We start from the raw sequence: 18,592 nt of genomic DNA on the forward strand, positions 1-18,592 counted from the left end.
ATATGGGTCGTGTCCCAGCAAATTATTGTCTCTCTCACCTGCAGAGAGTCCAACAGAGTAAATACGGGGCTCATGGCACACCAGGGGACACAGCATTCGCTTCTTTCGCCACTTCTGGCGACGGAGCTCTGGATGGGGTGCTCCTACTGAGAAGCCATTGTAAACACGCTCCCCCGCATGTGACATTAAAGAGGAAATAAAGCCCCGGAGGAGCTGTTAGGTCAAGCGAAGCAAACCCATGTTGAATAATCTCAGGCTGATTGCTGATTCTTGTTGAACCCCCCAAGGCAGTTATCTAGATTGAGAACAGAAAGGAGCTAACCACAGTTTATGTCCTGTCAATCAGAAAATAAGCTAACCATTTTAATGATGTCTTTGTAACACCAAAAGATCAAAGTCTTTGATAGAGGACAGCATAGGAGATTATATTGACGGCTGCGCCAAGTAAAACAAGGGTTGGACTACTAGTCTCATCAAACAGCATTTGAATATCATCAGAAATCACAAGTAGGGTGGTCTCCGTATTATGAAGCAGTGGCGAGCCCACTTAAGAATTTCAAGTTGTTATGAGCCTCAAAAAAAGCAGAGAGCGATGGATGTTACCATAATTTTCCAGAACTTTTGCTGGAAAAAATTATAAGAAAATGGGACGATATTTGCTCATCTTTTGAGAGTCTGATGTAGATTTCTTTAACAGAGCAATTACTCGTGTTTCTTTCCAGAATTCAGAAATGATTGCCTGATCCAACAATGCATTGCACTAACTGCTGAGCTGAAGAGCAAAATACTCCAGGGCCCGATAGAAAATATAGTTGATGCAAGGATCCAAAGGTGAGCTTGCTGTAGTGGAAAGAATTTGCTTATGTAGAGGAACTGCTTTAGAGGGAAGAAAAGGAAGCTAGACAATCCCTCTCCACTTCCACAGACTCTTCAATCTGTATCAAAAAAACACTATTTTCTCCTCAAAATTGTTATACATTAATTCACATAATTTGATGAGCTATGAGCAATACGTCTGTGCCTAGAAGGGCCAAAGACCGTTTAAAATGTAAAGACTTCTCTAGAAGGATTTTCATCAGCAGGGATAGCGTTAGAAAAATATGACCTCTTAGCCTTTCTACAGAATTGTTTTTAGTTCAGATTGACATATTTCTTTGTGCATGTTATTATACTCCAATATCCACTACTGTCATATGGCTTTACAATCTCTTTTGGCTGCTGCTAGCTCCAAAAAGAACCAGGATACAAGTTTCGCACAGATCATTAAAAAAAAAAAAAACGGTCATAAGTCTTTTACATGTAGATTCCTGAGGATCTTTCCTCTATTATATAGAAAAAAAATGATGAAACAGAATTACATTAAACTTGGCATTAAACTAGAACTTTAATTTAGGAAAAACATTTGCTTAGTTTGGTGTCATTTCGTTCAATAGTTTTTGAGAAACTTGTGTTTCAATAACTTTTTTGGGTGGGCTTGAATGAGGTGAAGAGTTCAAGCTATCTAGACATTTAACCTGTGAATGCCCTTGGTCCTGGATACACAGACAATCCACAAACCTAATTTAAAAAAAAAAAAAAAACATTTAATTGTATAAAGGAGCTTTTTCTCCAGTTATCCATTTGAGGTCCGTGGACCCAAAGCACTCTGTTTGGCTGGCTGCAATTTGGAGGTAATGTGGATGCAATGACAGGTCTTGTTCTCCAAGCGTTGAGAAATAAAAATGAAAAGCCACAAGGTGGCAGGGGGAGTATCTTCTAGCCCCATTGCTGGTGGGTGAAGGGAGGCCCAAAGGGACTCACTCTTTAGCCAATGCTAAAAATAAATGTTACTTTTATTGCAGGGCTTGCGAACCCAACTATAATCTAAGATCAGCGAAACCCTGCAAGGGGTTGTGAACTGATGGGGCCTGCATAGGTTTATAGGCCCGTGACAAGCCCCACGGGAAGCCCCACATGGTTCCTGAATTCCCACCTCTCACCTCTGCTGATTCTTGTTGAACCACACAAGGCAGTTATCTAGATTGAGAACAGAAAGGAGCTAACCACAGTTTATGTCCTGTCAATCAGAAAATAAGCTAACCATTTTAATGATGTCTTTGTAACACCAAAAGATCAAAGTCTTTGATAGAGGACAGCATAGGAGATTATATTGACGGCTGCGCCAAGTAAAACAAGGGTTGGACTACTAGTCTCATCAAACAGCATTTGAATATCATCAGAAATCACAAGTAGGGTGGTCTCCGTATTATGAAGCAGTGGCGAGCCCACTTAAGAATTTCAAGTTGTTATGAGCCTCAAAAAAAGCAGAGAGCGATGGATGTTACCATAATTTTCCAGAACTTTTGCTGGAAAAAATTATAAGAAAATGGGACGATATTTGCTCATCTTTTGAGAGTCTGATGTAGATTTCTTTAACAGAGCAATTACTCGTGTTTCTTTCCAGAATTCAGAAATGATTGCCTGATCCAACAATGCATTGCACTAACTGCTGAGCTGAAGAGCAAAATACTCCAGGGCCCGATAGAAAATATAGTTGATGCAAGGATCCAAAGGTGAGCTTGCTGTAGTGGAAAGAATTTGCTTATGTAGAGGAACTGCTTTAGAGGGAAGAAAAGGAAGCTAGACAATCCCTCTCCACTTCCACAGACTCTTCAATCTGTATCAAAAAAACACTATTTTCTCCTCAAAATTGTTATACATTAATTCACATAATTTGATGAGCTATGAGCAATACGTCTGTGCCTAGAAGGGCCAAAGACCGTTTAAAATGTAAAGACTTCTCTAGAAGGATTTTCATCAGCAGGGATAGCGTCAGAAAAATATGACCTCTTAGCCTTTCTACAGAATTGTTTTTAGTTCAGATTGACATATTTCTTTGTGCATGTTATTAAACTCCAATATCCACTAATGTCATATGGCTTTACAATCTCTTTTGGCTGCTGCTAGCTCCAAAAAAAACCAGGATACAAGTTTCACACAGATCATTAAAAAAAAAAACGGTCATAAGTCTTTTACATGTAGATTCCCGAGGATCTTTCCTCTATTATATAGAAAAAAAAAGATGAAACAGAATTACATTAAAACTTGGCATGAAACTAGAACTTTAATTTAGGAAAAACATTTGCTTAGTTTGGTGTCATTTTGTTCAATAGTTTTTGAGAAACTTGTGTTTCAATAACTTTTTTGAGTGGGCTTGAATGAGGTGAAGAGTTCAAGCTATCTAGACATTTAACCTGTGAATGCCCTTGGTCCTGGATACACAGACAATCCACAAACCTAATTAAAAAAAAAACAAAAAAAAACATTTAATTGTATAAAGGAGCTTTTTCTCCAGTTATCCATTTGAGGTCCGTGGACCCAAAGCACTCTGTTTGGCTGGCTGCAATTTGAAGGTAATGTGGATGCAATTACAGGTCTCGTTCTCAAAGCGTTGAGAAATAAAAATGAAAAGCCACAAGGTGGCAGGGGGAGCATCTTCTAGCCCCATTGCTGGTGGGTGAAGGGAGGCCCAAAGGGACTCACACTTTAGCCAATGCTAAAAATAAATGTTACTTTTATTGCAGGGCTTGCGAACCCAACTATAATCTAAGGTCAGCGAAACCCTGCAAGGGGTTGTGAACTGATGGGGCCTGCATAGGTTTATAGGCCCGTGACAAGCCCCACGGGAAGTCCCACATGGTTCCTGAATTCCCACCTCTCACCAAAAAAAAAAAAAAATAAATAAATAAAGGTTGGCCAACCTTTGCCTAGTTTCCCGAAGGGGATTGGACACATGCAGTAGATACCACAAATAAAACCGAAAACTACTGCGGCAAGAGAGATGAAATAGCAGAAAACAAAAAATATAAAGATAAACAATGTATCATAAATTAGAAAAGGCCCAAAACCAGAGTAATAGATAATCATTATTATTTTTGTCATAACAAAGTTGAAAGGGTTTAAATAACTTCAGCTGTCTCCATGGAATCCCTGGGATTGTAGTTATATAAAATAAAATCAACCAAATGTAAGTACAACATTTTGGGGGCTAATATGAAACAATTATCCTAGCAAGAAATATTTTGGTACATTTTGAGGCAAAATCTTGATTGCCTGATGTGATTCCACCTTTTTTCTAGTGTAATTTTACTTTATTTTTAAATGCTCATAATGGTGACTTAGGTAATGATTCTTAAGAAGCGTGTATCAGTGCAACAATTAGAAATCTGAGAATCTGATCATGTATTTATCATAACTATTTAAAAAAATAAAGAATGATCATTAACAATCTAATTGGTTGAGTTGGTTCATTCTCTTTGTTTTCCTCGGTTTCTTTTGATACTATTATAGCTTATATACTCCTATTTAATATTTTTGTGAAACTATTAGTAGGATCTCTTATGCCCTAGAAAAGCAAACAAATTAATTTGAGTATCTGTAACAAATTGGCATTTTTCTAAATCTTTTTATTTACTGGAGAAGTCATTGTTTACAAGAATAAGGATTTTATCCTTTTTTTATATGAAAGCCTTAGAAGTATAAATACATGTGTAATCTCATAATATACGTCATAATAGAATATTTTAGACCTCATAACCGTCTTTTTCATTTTTTGTTAAGCAGTGTAGGGAGAATAAAAACTGCACAGACGTTTTGCCCGTTCCAATTCCTTTCCTCTTCTTTGATTTCAGGTACTGTACATGCATACCTTGTGGACTCTCACAAAGGGAGATCCAAGAGGAATCTCATAAGGGAAGAAAAGCAAAATCTGTATCATTTCCATTTGTGTGGACCATCATCAAAGACTTTGATGTCTGCAAATGCATCAGCTCAGTGTGAGTAATATCAACACAGTATGCATTACTTGTTGTCACAGTAGGATAAGTTTCATCACGGGGACCAAGTAAGGTAGATGGACATAGGATTGAGGTACATTTACGGTTTCCTACATATAGTCATTCTGAATATTTTTACTTTGAATATTGATTTCACATAATTAATATCAAATGCAGATTTAAGTAATGTTCTAGGATAGAAGCTGAAATTATATTTGGTGTATCTTCCCTAAATCACAATTGTATCCATATAGCGACAGTCACATCCTAAATTAGAAAAAAACATGAACTAAAATGTGGCAGGCATATTTGAAATCTAGTACATCAGACTGCTTACCTGGGGAAAAACTGCTTCCCAATGGCCACTTTTGTCTCCTTGCTTCTTGCTCAGTTTATGATTTTACGACTCATTCTACTGAACTTAAATTACTCTAATCAGGGTGAAAAACTATTAGAGGTACGTACATTTACATATTTGGGCCTCCCTTTTGATAGAAAAAGCACCTGGTCTCATCTTATCAATATTAGCTGCCTATGTTTTGTACAAACCATGGAGGCCCTCTAAAAATCTAGGGTCCAGACCCTTGGATTCCTTGACTGCTATCCATGAGTCACGGTGCCACTCTACAGGTATCTATGGGGCTGGTGTGTGGGGTTATAGGGAGGTCTCAAAACTACAAATAAAAGAAAATGTTTTTCTGAGAAGGCTTCTCTCAGCCCCTGCCAGGTTATGCCAGGTCAGACAAAGCTGGGTATTTGTCCTTTGGAGGTTCGCATAGGGCCAGTCCCTTTTCTGCTATGGCACTCTGTTTGGACCAAAGAGGAGACTTCTCTCAAACGGGAGATAGTTTAAGATTGCCTGCTATTAGAGAATGCTCAAAGGATCCCACAGATCAGATATGCGAAAGGACTCCTTGTAAAATGTGCAGATTGTTTTGATTCACCCCTAAATTTGGCCTCAGTTTCTAGACGCCAGTTGAAACAAGACCTACTTGGTCTATTTGCAGCATGCAGAGTGTCTGCAATGGAAGGCAAGAGGAGAGTAGAGGAGTATCTTCCCCTTGTTACTACAGATACTATTGAGCTGTACCTGCTGTACCCACTGGAGCCTTAAAGGTTCTACATGGTGAGATTTAGGTTTGGCATTGCTCATTTTTTTAGTATCTTATCCAAGTAATATGTATTCTGAGTCCACCCTTCTGCGATTCCCACACCCCTCAGTTCATGTTGCACGTTCTCTTTTTTTCACTTTATACCCTGAACCCAGGAAAACGTTTTTAATACCATAGTTAAAACGTTTGAATATTAGGAGGTGCAGGCCCACCTTGTTTTATCTTCAGCATTTGCAGCCTGAAAATATAGGTCTGATTATTAACAAGTTAATCTCTGCTACTGTGAAACTCAGAGGCTTGGCAGGGAAGTGACTATCACCTTTGTCTGTCTGTATATGAAATGTTTTGTGTTTATAACAGTTTTTATAATTTTATTGCTGCTTTGTCTTTTATGTTTTTTTTACCGAATAAAGAAAGACTGACTCAACTTAAGTTATGTATTGTCTGTGAAATGCCAGTTTCTGCTAAAGACTTTGAATGACTTAATAGTATAGATGCAGTATACAGAGCCAGAGTAAGGTCTCAAACGTGATGGATATCCTGTGCATCAAGCTACAAGTGTCATAGTACGTAATGCACTTGTAATACAGTGGTTGGGAGATCCGTTATGTTTGTGACAACTCTAAATCCGACCTAGATAACCTGGGCAAATAGCTCCAAGAGTATCTAGCAAATAGATTTATTCACCCATCACAATCGCCTGCTGCCGCTCCTCTTTTATTGTGTCCAAATTAGAGTGGGGAGTTACGTACCTGCGAAGATTATAGACAAGATTCTTATTTAGACAGACAAGATTTCTATCAGGCATTACTTAAATAAAATAAGGAGGAAAAAGTTTAAGATCCTTGTCCTTGCCTGCTCAGCAAATCTGGTCATGGTCCCTAGCCACAGGTCTGGCATTCAGAGACTGTTCCTCAGCCAGGAAAGCAAAATTAGCAACCACATTCCTCGGCAGCTTCCACTAGTAAAACACAGGTGGGTTTTAAACAATGGCATTCTTCAAGACATTTTTGCAGAATGGGCCATCCAACAATAGAGCTCTTTGCCTTGTTCCTAAAAATAAATAAATGCCAAGACCAATTTGCACTCCTGCCGTAGGAATCAAGGGTTTCCATGCAATGCCTATTTGATAAGCTGGTCAGAATAGTGCAGTAAGCTTTTACACCAATTCTGCGATGACTGCAGCCATCCTAACACTACGACACTAAAGTAACATTGATCCTGATCATCTCAGAGTGTCCCAGGTGGTGGTTTCCCAATCCTCTCCAGATATCAGTATAAAGGCTCAAGAGGTTGTTATGAGTTTGAGTTTATGAATTAGTAACGTGCATAGCTACCCGAAGGCATCCCAGCGCTACAGTACACAATGCATCACGGAGGAGCCGAAAGGAGGCAGATTAACTGCGGAAGAGGATGGTTTTCAGCTTCTTCCTGAAGAGAAGTTCTGAGGATTCATGATGTCATTCAAAGGGCAGAGCATTCCAGAGCCGTGCAGCCCTGATGGAGAACGAGTTGCCGCCCCATGATCTCTTGACAGAGGGGATATAGACCTGTCGAGAAGAACAAGATCTAAGGAGTCTAGGGGGAGCATAGAGAGAGATCCGTTTTCTAAGAGAAAGGGGGCCCTTATTGTGTATGGCTCTGTGAACAAAGCACAAGGATTTAAACTGAATGCGCTCTTTAATCGGGAGCCAGTGAAGAGCTGCAAGCGCCTGTTTAGCGGAAAGATGCCTAGGGGTATTCATAAGAAGTCTGGCTGCAGCGTTCTGCGTAACCTGCAGCCTCTTTATTACATAGTCTGGGGAACTAAGGTATAGGGAGTTCCCATAATCCAGGCGAGAGAGAACTAAGGCTTGTACAAGAATTCTTCTGGCAGTAAACAGCAGAAGATTAAGAATCTTCCTGAGACTTCTAATTAAGCCGAAACAGATCGAGGAGATTCTTTTAGCTTGCAACTCCATTGTTAAACGTGAATCAAGCAAGAAGCCTAGGCTTCTTACCTGAGTTATTGGAGAGGGGAGACTGTTAAAAGCCTCCGAATGCATTGCCAAAGGGACGGCAGGGGTGCCATTGCCTACAATCATTACCTCTGATTTGCTGTCATTAAATTTAAGTTTAGATAGGGTCATCCAGTCCCCAATATCTTTCATACAGTTGGCCAGGTTGGCAGAGGAAGAGTCCCTACTACTTGAGAGGGAATACCACCAATTGCGTGTCATCAGCATAAGTGACCATCAAAAGGTTATAAGGAGCGACTACTGTGGCCAAGGATGATAAATAGATGTTAAACAAAGTAGGGCTCAGAGATGAGCCCTGCGGGACTCCACAGGTTAGAGGCCTGACGTCAGACAGAAAAGAACGATCCAAGACCTGAAAGGATCTTCCCGTAAGGAAAGAGAGAGCCAAGCGAGGGCTAAGCCTCCTAGCCCTATCTTGGAAAGTCTGTCAAGGAGGAGGATATGATCAACAGTGTCAAAGGCTGCACTAAGATCAAGAAGGATAATAGCGACATGACCACCTTGATCTAGAAGTTGCCGAGCCGATTCAGTTACAGTAAGGAGTGCTGATTCCGTGCTGTGGTGAGCTCTGAAACCCATTTGAGAAGGGTGTAAATGATCGTGGCTCTCAAGATACCTGGTCAGTTGCAGGTTTACATGCTTCTCCAAAATGTTTGCTAAAATAGGAAGGAGGGCAATAGGTCGATAGTTATCCAGAGCAGAGGGATCAAGCTTAGGTTTTTTTAAAAGGGGTTTTATAATCGCATGTTTAAGGGAGCTGGGAAAAATACCGGAGGACAAGGAATTATTAGGTATTTCTGTCAAAGGAGCAACAACAATATCTGCCGCCTTCAGAAGAATAGAAGGGGGGCAGGGTCCAAGGGGGAACCCGATTTGATATTGGAAAGAAAGTTCTGAGTTAGAGTGTCTGTGAGGGGAGAAAAATTAGTTAGCTGGATCATATCGGTAGGAGGATTCGTCTCCTGCCCCATGAGTTTCTTCTGAGAGGGAGATGAGGGAAAACTGGAGTATATCTTGTTGATCTTGTCCTGAAAGTGAGCTGCTAATACATTACTATGTATAGTGGAAGCGTCAACCGGGGAGGGCGGCATAGGGGTTATAGTGAGCTCCTTAAAAATCTGAAAGATTTCTTTCTGAGAAGCTGAAGAATTCTCTATTCTACTGCTGTAATATAGAGTCTGTATTGCCTTAATATTATGATGATAAGATCTAATAGATAATCTATAGGATTCTTTAGCAGAAGGATTATAATCTTTCCTCCATATTCTCTCCAATTTTTTACAGTTCTTTCTGAGTTCTAATAGAGAGGATGAAAACCAAGGATTAGACTTATGGGCAGGTTTTTTTTCTCTCAGTTTACACAGTAAAATTGAATTCAAAGAGTTCGAGATCTAGCCGTCGAACAAGTCCACTGAATTAGTGGAGGCATAGTCACTAGCTAAGGGGGAGGCGCGAAGTGCCGTATGCCAGGTGCTAGGTGCTAGGTACCAGCTTAGACCAAGCACGACCCATTGTGGTGGACCTGGGCTGCGTCTCTCTAGGAGCATCATAGGGGAAGGTAAGTGACAATAAATAGTGATCCGTCCAGAGTAAAGGTAGAGAAGATGAAAAGGTGAGATTGGGGATATTACTGAAAATAAGGTCTAAAGTATGACCTTTCAAATGAGTTGGGCCAATAGCAAAGTGGTCCATGTCCATTGAGGTAAAAGAGGCTAATAGTGATTTCGCCGATGAACAGTTTGGATTATCTAAATGGATGTTAAAATCGCCAAGGACAGTTAAATTAGAAGCCTTCCCAATATAACTGGCTACTACATCCGGAATGACTTCCAAAAAGGCTCCACAGGGGCCCGGGGGGCGATAGAGAAGGATTCCTGAGAGAGTGAAAGTGGAAGACCGGTATAAAGAAAATAACATACTTTCACATTCTGGGATCTCCAGAGGCAGTGTCGAACATTTAGTTGTATTTTTGTGGATGATGGCTATGCCACCGCCTCTCATCTGAGGTCTGTCTAAATGGACTATAGAGTAGTTAGGAGGTAGGGTACTGCAGATATCCACTGAGGAATCTTCATTCAGCCAGGTTTCAGTAAGAAACCAGGCATCTGGTAGTAACTCTTCAAGGAGCGTGTGAATATGTAAGAAGTGTGCCGATAGAGAACGGCAGTTCAGCAGTAATAACTTGCCTGATTGACGAGAGGAGGTATTAAAGGGCGAGGCGATAGTAGGCGACCAAGAGCAGCTAGGACAAGGGGGACATGCAAACAACTGGATAGGACCTATGGGAGTAGAGCATATCTGGGTGTTTCTAAGAGCATGAAGATGGGATGTGGAATAGCTTAAACTGTTTGAAGAAAAACGAGCAGCATCTCTGGGCCCTGGGCACATCAGGGCGCGGACGGGCGCAGACGGGCTTGCCTTAGGTGCGCCCGCTGCGTGGCCGGCGGCCGCCCGCGTTTAAAAAAAGAATGCGGGAGGCCCGACCTGGCTCCAGGGCCAACCACTAGACCGTCAACCAAGATGGCTGCTGAAAAATGGCACCGTAATGGCTGCCGTCCAGAAAGTTAAAAAGAAATGCAACCGGGAGCCCCTAAAACCAGGCACCGGTGCAAAACAAAAGATAGAATAAAACCAAAAAACAATATATAATTGAAACAGCACCCCTAAGGACCGAAATAAAAACCAAGTCCTTTTGGCTAAAATCAACGTGTAGTTTGCCCCCAAACTAATCGCCCACAACAAAATGATTAAAAATACTGTTTTGCAGGATAAAAGTTTTAAAACTATTCAATCTCATGAAATAATACGGCAGACAGAGTAACGGCCGTTCCCGATTGCAGAAAGTGTACAAGGCCTCTCTTTCCTTCAAGTAGAAGATATTTTATTTTGTTTGTGACTATGCAAACTAAATATCCTGAACAGATTGCCAAGTCAATTGTTCCATCTAGCATATCATTGAATTTGGCAGAGAATGGACACATGAATTCTCCTAAATCATGTATGGACATATTAAGAGGGAAAACAACTATCCACAAGGCCTCTCTTTCCTTCAAGTAGAAGATATTTTATTTTGTTTGTGATGCCAACTGAAAGGTCATGATCCCATCACTTTTCAAGAAGAAGCAGTATTTCCCTACTTGCCACATCTGGCTCAAGCCAAGCTCGAATTCTCCTCAATCAGTTTGTCTTGCAACTGTTACAACTAACAGAAACGGCACTTAGATATGTTTTTTCAAGATTTCCATGAGTAAGGACTTTTTTTTTTCTTCAAAAAAATGCTAAAGAAAGTTTCCCCTCGAGAAGAGCTCCATCTCATCTACGGTAACTCAATTTTGTTGTACCAAAACATACAGGTCCACCATTTGAGCCTCTCGACACTGCTTTGATGCATCGTTTGTCACGGAAGAAAGCTTTTTGGTTGCTGTCACTTCATTGCAAAGCATTAGTGAGGGCTCATGCTCTTTAGGCAGTGCAGCACAATACAATTTTTCTGTTCTAAAACGATAATTATGAGAACCCATCCATACTTCTTTCCAAAGCCATTACTATACCAGTTTTCTTGAACACCCCTTCAATTTTCGACTACAGCTGAATGACCCTTCAATTCAATCGATGGCAGGAGGGTGCTACGCTTCTTCTCAGACATGATGGAAGAGCTAAGTAAATCTAAGCAATTGCTTACCAATTATGGCCTCATACTCACAGGTCTTGCCTCTTTTAAACAATCCATCTCTCACTGAATTGTGTCTCCTATTTCCATTTGTTATCACTGAGCCAATAAACTGCTGCCAGTGTAACGCAGGGCTCATTGCACTAGTGGATGAGCAGCCACAATAGTGTGGCTGAAAATATTCCATTAACAGACATCTGCAAAGAGATCATTTGGAAGTCGGTCCACGTGTTTGTAAGACACTGCTGCCTTGCTTCTGAAAGAAGAACTGACTATAGTGTTGGTCAAATTACTTATGGTGAGGTGTTTCACAGTTTTCACTTGGGACCAGGACCGCCACCACCACCTCCCCCTGAACCTACCCCCCCCCCCCCAAGGGTATTCTACAAAATATTGAGTTTGAAGTCCCCTCACTATCTGCACGCCTCTCCCTTCCTACTCCTCCTCTCCTTCCCCATTTCTCATATAATGTATTTTAACTAGCACGATTGTTGGGATATCTGAAGCTCTTCCCCCTCCAACTTACAGACCAAGCTACGTCCCTGTTGCTACTCTATTCTAATGATTATGAATATCAATGAAGATTCTAGAATGCAGAAAAAGTTACTATCTTGTAATATTGGTTCTGCATCACAGACACCATTCACTAAAGTCAAAGAACTCACTCTCCTCTCCGAATTTGTCTGGGCCATACACCATGAAATAGTTTGAGAATTTACTCTGGATTCATCCTCATTTACTCATCTAAAACAATTACTCTGCAAGGCACCTGCAAGCAGAAGGCATCTTAAGATATGGAGTTCTAGACTCTTGAAAGAGCAGGGTACATTTTCAAACACTTCTAACGTAAACTCATTGAGGCTGCTCTTTTCCTCTTTAGATATGTAGAGCTGCACGTTATCTTATAGGTACTGCAATGCAGTTTTCATATAAAGCTAATTTATATATTCTACAGTCTAAAAAAAAAGAAATAAACAACATAAAAAATAAATAAATCAGAAAATGTTACTTTAATTGTCTTTTTGTGGATGATTCCCAATATTGGTCAAGGTGGATGCTTCACCCCATCACAAATTATTAAATTATATGATAGTGTTGTGGGGGTCTGGAATGCTGAGGGGAATTAATTCTTACGTTTATGACTTGAATGAAGATGCCTCTGATGTAGGACCAAGACTATAATAAAAGTAACCATTTCTTCTGTGCATAGAACCCTCCCCCATAGCCTATCTCCCCTCACCCCACTACCTCCCTATCACAGCCCAATGTTAAACACAGTTGTTTAGTTGCCATATCCAAATGTAAAATCAGTCAACCACCTAATCTGTGAAATGCATCATAATTTCTATCCAAAAGACATTTATTATTACTCTGTTTCCAGATTACTTCAACACCACCCTGCAGTTTTGAAATACAGGGGAGCCAGATAAGAGAAACAGTAAAATACAATTGATCACAGCACAAGCATGATTAATAAAGTCATTATCCACAATTAAAAAACAAAGCAGTGTATTTAATATTTTCGATAAGTACTGTACAACTTGTGCGCTTTGCAGCTTGCATCCTTGTTCGTTCAAATAAACATTTAGTCTTACAGACAAATGGGGCAGTGCATTAGACAACTGGACAAGGTGTCAAGCATGTAGTAGAAAGGCCCTTTTATTCTTCTTTGCACAGATGTTTTAAAGACAGGAGGTATTTTCCTAAAGGCACAGTCTGTAGTGGTAGTTCCTGCTAAAAGCAATTAGCACCATTGCCCTTGTTTTAGCAATTACTATTCACCTAAATATACATATATATATTAATTTGGTATATTTTTAGTGCAAGAGAGGGGAACTTCAAGTGAGAGCACAGGAAACCAAATTGTGCATATGAAGCGCACAGCACATTTATTATTGCTGCACAGGTGCAACAGTTTGTACATATTGCTTATCCCTTGTTCCTCATTCTTGTCTCAAAGAGAGACACAATCAATCCTCGGTGTTGCGCAAGGTCACTTTATCAGGGTTCTTTTCTATATTTCAAAATTACTTTTTGTTTACCTCTGGAAATTGGCCAGAGGGAGCAAGTTAGCATCACCTGGATCTTCAAACTCGAAGTAAATGTTAAACACTTCTGAGCTAGACAATATTTAACAAACACCCCAATAGTAAAAGGCAGCAAGACCCCACACCAAACCAGACCTTGAACACTAACTGTGCACACGACTGGGTCCCCGAGAACTGACTTCTCTTTATTTGTCAATAGTAGTAAATCTTGAACGCTCAGAGTCCAAATATCTCTCCCTCCGTTGCTCTGCGAATCTGAAACGATAGTCTGTCTTCACCACTTGATGCTGAACCCAGTGTTCATTTTTTCCACCGCATGGTACTGTGTGTGCAGCACATTCTCAGCTTTCCCATCAAGCCAACGCTGATAGAGCTCTGCAACACTGTGATTTTTATCTGGATCCTCAGTCCTCAAAGAGTGGTACAACTTCTCAACTCTTTGCAGCAAATCCTTGTTAGCATCTCCTTCAGCTCTGATTTGCCCACCACCATTTAGACAACCTGTTCAAGAGACGAAAATCAGGTTTTTGTTAGTGACATACAAATGGCCAGATCATACCTCTAATGTAAGTGAATTAGTAATTTGCCCCTAGATTATAAAAAGGTCCCACGTTTCCTATTGATCAGAAAATACAAAAAAAAGGGATACTTGAGTGAAGAGACCGTACAGATCGAACAGCGCTGCTTTTGACAAGCTCCCTGTGATTAATCTAGATATCTTACACCTCTTGATAAGGCAACACTTACATTGCAAATGCAACTGAACTGGGTTATGACTTTCTGTTCATGCAGGAATGCTGTCACAATGAGTGAAGGCAAAGGTATACTCATGCTAATTTCAGTACCTGAGGGACAGGCCATGACTTCCACATAGTGATATGTGGATTTTCCTCGCTTTAGCTTCTGCACCAAATTCTGAATGTTTCGAAAGCCGTAAGCTAAAGCAAACTGCAATAAAATTTTACCATCCTTCTCCAGGGTCACCTCCTGAAAATCCTTATTCCTGAACAAAAAAAACAAACAAAAAAAAACAGTAAAAAGACAGAATGAAAATGCTCTTCTTAGCGCAAATTAATGAAATTCCAAAATACATGACACTTAAACACCATGAAAGGTAATCAGGCACTGCCAATACATCACATACCACCATCTGGCCTTATTCCCGGATGGGTGAACTAAACAGTCCAAAAACGTGCCAAACAGCAGAAGCATCAAATGAGCAGCAATCACAGGCATTCTTTCAGCCACTATATGCCTCTCCGGTAACAGCGGGATTACTCCTGGGTGTGCTGAACAGTATTACCTCCATAGCACCTGTCTACACCTTCATTCACAGGGCAATCCAGTTCACTCAGCAAACCGTTCTGATTCACCAGAACGCTAGTCCATCTAACAGGCACTGTAAACCACGGGCTGCAGACACCCCCTTCAGCCAAGCGACAAACAAGAGAATGCCTTTCACCTGACAGACATCCCCTCTCTCACTTTCAGTAAGACTGGATGTAAAGGGGAAAGGACAAGGCAAGGTGAACTAATCTAGTCTATACTATACTGTACTATACTAGGTCACTTGTAGAGCACATGGCTGCCCTTAGGCTTCCCAGCACTGTTCAGTGCCGAACGAGCCAAACCTTGGGCACTAGGATGGACAGCTGTTGAACAGCCAGGTTTTTAACCTTTTACGAAAAGGAAATTCCTCCAGAGTTGATCGTAGTTGGAGAGGTGATGAATTTCAGAGTTTGGAAATATTGAACCTAAAAAAGCGGTGGTCGCTTCCAACTTTTTTGATGATCAATATCGTAGTCAGGGAGGCATGAGTTGATCTGAGAATTCTTCGAGGGATAAAGAGTAATCAATTGTTGGGAGATCTCAGGATATTTGTCATGGCTTTAAATTTAATCCGCTGCTTCACCGGTAGCCAATGAAGAGAAATTATGGCTTGCCATGCAGACTCATGTTTGGGAATGTTGTCATGAATTCTGTCAGTGGAGTACTCTACTACCTGTAGTTTTTTTTTACTGCCTTACGGACTCCAAGATATAGTGAGTTACCGTAGTCCATGCAGGAAAGAACGAGTGACTGGACCACTATTCTTTTAGATGAGGTAGGCAGGAAGTGGACATTTTTCCAAAGCATTCTAATGAGGACATGGCAAGTAGCTGCTAGCGTAATGACACGAGTGGACATAGTCCGAGAACTTTCCAACCAGACCCCATGCGTTTTATAGATTTCTTGCGGATTCGGAGGGGTGAGAAGGATGGAGTGCCCAGACGGCTCAGCCAACCAAGATTCATATAAAGATACAAGGAATTACTGAGAATTGTAAGTTCTATCTTGTCATCATTTAGTTTGAGGAAAGTCATTCATCCACCTGGCTACTTTCTCCAGAGACAGACCAAGAGTTGAGGGCAAAGTGTAATGGTTATGAGCAATAGCACAAACCACTAAGTTATCGTCTGCATATGTTATTATGGAAATCCCAAAAGGGGAGGACGATATTTGCCAGTGTCAGCATATACAAATTAAAGAGTGCAGGACTTAAAGAAGAGCCTTGTGGTATTCTGCAGTCCAGTGAAAGAAATTCTGAGCTGCAATTTTCCTCAAATACCTGAAAAGTCCTAACTTTGAGGAACAAATTGAGCCAATCAAAGACATTTCCCCAAATGTCTGCGCTATGAATTCTGTTAATAAAATATTATGAATGAAAGTGTCAAACTCTGTGCTGAGGTCCAGGAAGATGATAGCAGCTGAGCCACCTTGATCCAGACGCCTTTTAGTCTCTTCAACCACTGCCAGAAGCACAGTTTCTGTGCCGTGCTTGGGTTTAAACCGAGCCTGGGTAGTTTGGAGAATACGGTTTTTCTCTATGAAATCTGACAGTATCTTATTCAAATGCCATTCAAGCTTTTTGCTAATCTCCGGAATCATCGAAATCAGTCTATAATTTCCAGGGGATCAAAATTAATTTTTTTCAGCAAAGCTTTCACCATAGCATGTTTCCAAGTTGATGGTACAATTCCTCAGATTAGAGAAAGTTTTATTATTCAAGAAGCACTGGCAAGGTTTGGTCACTGTCTTTCGTGAAAATTTGAGAGGGAACCAGATCCAAAGGAGAGCCTGACCTAACTTTTTAAAATAAATATCACCACAAGACAGTCCAGCGTCACCGACGGAAAGGCCAAGAGGGCAGAAGTAGTGTCTATATGGCCGACTGTAATGGGCCTACAATCAGGAACTGCCTCTGATTTTTTTAAATGAAAGACAGATAGCTTATATTTCTACCTGAAAGAATCTTGCTAGCTTGTTGCACCGCTGGGGTGAGAATTAGGCGGTGCCAGGAGCTGGAAAGATTATTTCATGAGGTAGGGGGCAACTAGTTAAAGAAAAAAAAAGTTGCGGAAAGAGGCCAGCAGAATCAAGCATGGGACGAGGCAAAAAAACAGTGGGCACGTTGACTCTTAACGTAGCTATGGGACCAATGATTGCAGTCCTTTCACTTGCGCCTGTGCAACAGCAGCATGACGACAGTAGAGAATTATGTGCATCCAAACTATGTGCCACTATGTGCGATTTACCAGTAATTTTCAGAAAAAAACCTTTAACAGAGAAAGGTGGTTTGTCTTTGCTTTGAAATAAGCTCACTCTTCAGAAAAAAATATTGCCCATAACACGCCATCTCGGTTGGCAAAAAAGACTCAAAACAAAAAGCAAGTAAAGAAACTAAAGAGTCTAAAAGGGTCTCATAATTAGTTTTTAGTGGAGGACCAGGACGTGGAATTTATTCCTGTGGCAGGGTGTCCGTTTGGAGAATCAACCAACTAGATCTTCTATAGCCTACATGGGACACAAAGCTAAACAAGTGATTTCCTCGCCCCTGGAGTATGTTTTTTTTCTCGCATACGAGTTTCTTCTTTTGTAAATTAAAATGATAGCAATTAAGTCTCTGGTCAAAAGCTCCAGTAGCAAACCCCGGGCTGAATGCAAGGCTTTTAGTCAGACTTGGAAGAAGGCTTCCAGAGGGAACATTCCATTCAAATGGTCAATCGAAGCAGGTGCATGCGTTCATGGTTCGCCATATGAAACTGAGTATTCTGCAGAATAAACTGAATTATAAATGACCGTCCATAAGGGATTATAGCTTGGCAGGTAGTGTCTCACACATTAAGGGGGTCATTACAAGCTTGGCGGGCGGCAAGCGGTAACCACCGTGCGGCCGCCAATGCGGCCGCACTCCCGCGGACCCCATTACAACATCCCCGCTGGGCCGGCTGGCGCAAACCTAGTTTACGCCCGCCGGCCCAGCGGGGATGCGGCCGCAACATAGGAGCCGGCGGTGTTGCGGCCGTGCGACGGGTGCAGTAGCACCCGTCGCGCTTTTCACAGTCTGCTATGCAGACAGTGAAAAGCTGCACGGGGCCCTGTTAGGGGGCCCCAGGACTCCCCTTACCGCCAGCCTCTTCCTGGCGGTGCAAACCGCCAGAAACAGGCTGCCGGTAGGGGATTCATAATCACCGCCGGGGATATAACAGCGGGAAACCCCCGCGGTCGTAATACGGGTCTCCATACCGCCAGCCTGTTGGCGGTATGGACGCCGCATTACCCCTGGCGGTCGGAGTGACCCCCTTAGTGTGCAATGAAATCTGAACTTAAGTAGCCTCTAGGGAAAGTTTTTTTTTTTATCCAAGAATAGGTTGGAAATATACAAGCAAGACTGTTAAGGCATTATGAACCATGCATAAACGAACACGCATCTGTAATTAGACAACCAGTAAATCAGAGTGGGGAACACAAACGTAATGCTGTCCGGGACAATCGTAATGGCACACGTGTGCATAAAAATGCATCCTGTGTTTTTAATGCATTACAGTGATTGTGCTACTAGCAGATAATTTAGAAGGTTAAATCTGTGAGGAGGAGTGTCATGGAGATG

The 18,592-nt window shown here is 41.3% G+C and overlaps 1 protein-coding gene across 1 annotated transcript in view; it reads right to left on the reverse strand.

The window, feature by feature from the left end:
- Nucleotides 1-13,106: 13,106 nt before the first annotated feature.
- CIAO3 (cytosolic iron-sulfur assembly component 3) overlaps nt 13,107-18,592 on the reverse strand; it is a 124,239-nt gene continuing 118,753 nt past the window's right edge. The window contains exons 10-11 of the mRNA XM_069209807.1: nt 14,508-14,665; nt 13,107-14,163 (exon numbers count right to left, since the gene is read on the reverse strand). Of these exons, the coding sequence (XP_069065908.1) occupies nt 13,937-14,163; nt 14,508-14,665 (385 nt within the window). The 3' untranslated portion in view covers nt 13,107-13,936. The remainder of the gene's footprint in view (nt 14,164-14,507; nt 14,666-18,592) is intronic.

This window comes from Pleurodeles waltl, chromosome 10 (genome assembly GCF_031143425.1).
Source record: "Pleurodeles waltl isolate 20211129_DDA chromosome 10, aPleWal1.hap1.20221129, whole genome shotgun sequence".
Classification (NCBI taxonomy): Eukaryota; Metazoa; Chordata; class Amphibia; order Caudata; family Salamandridae; genus Pleurodeles; species Pleurodeles waltl.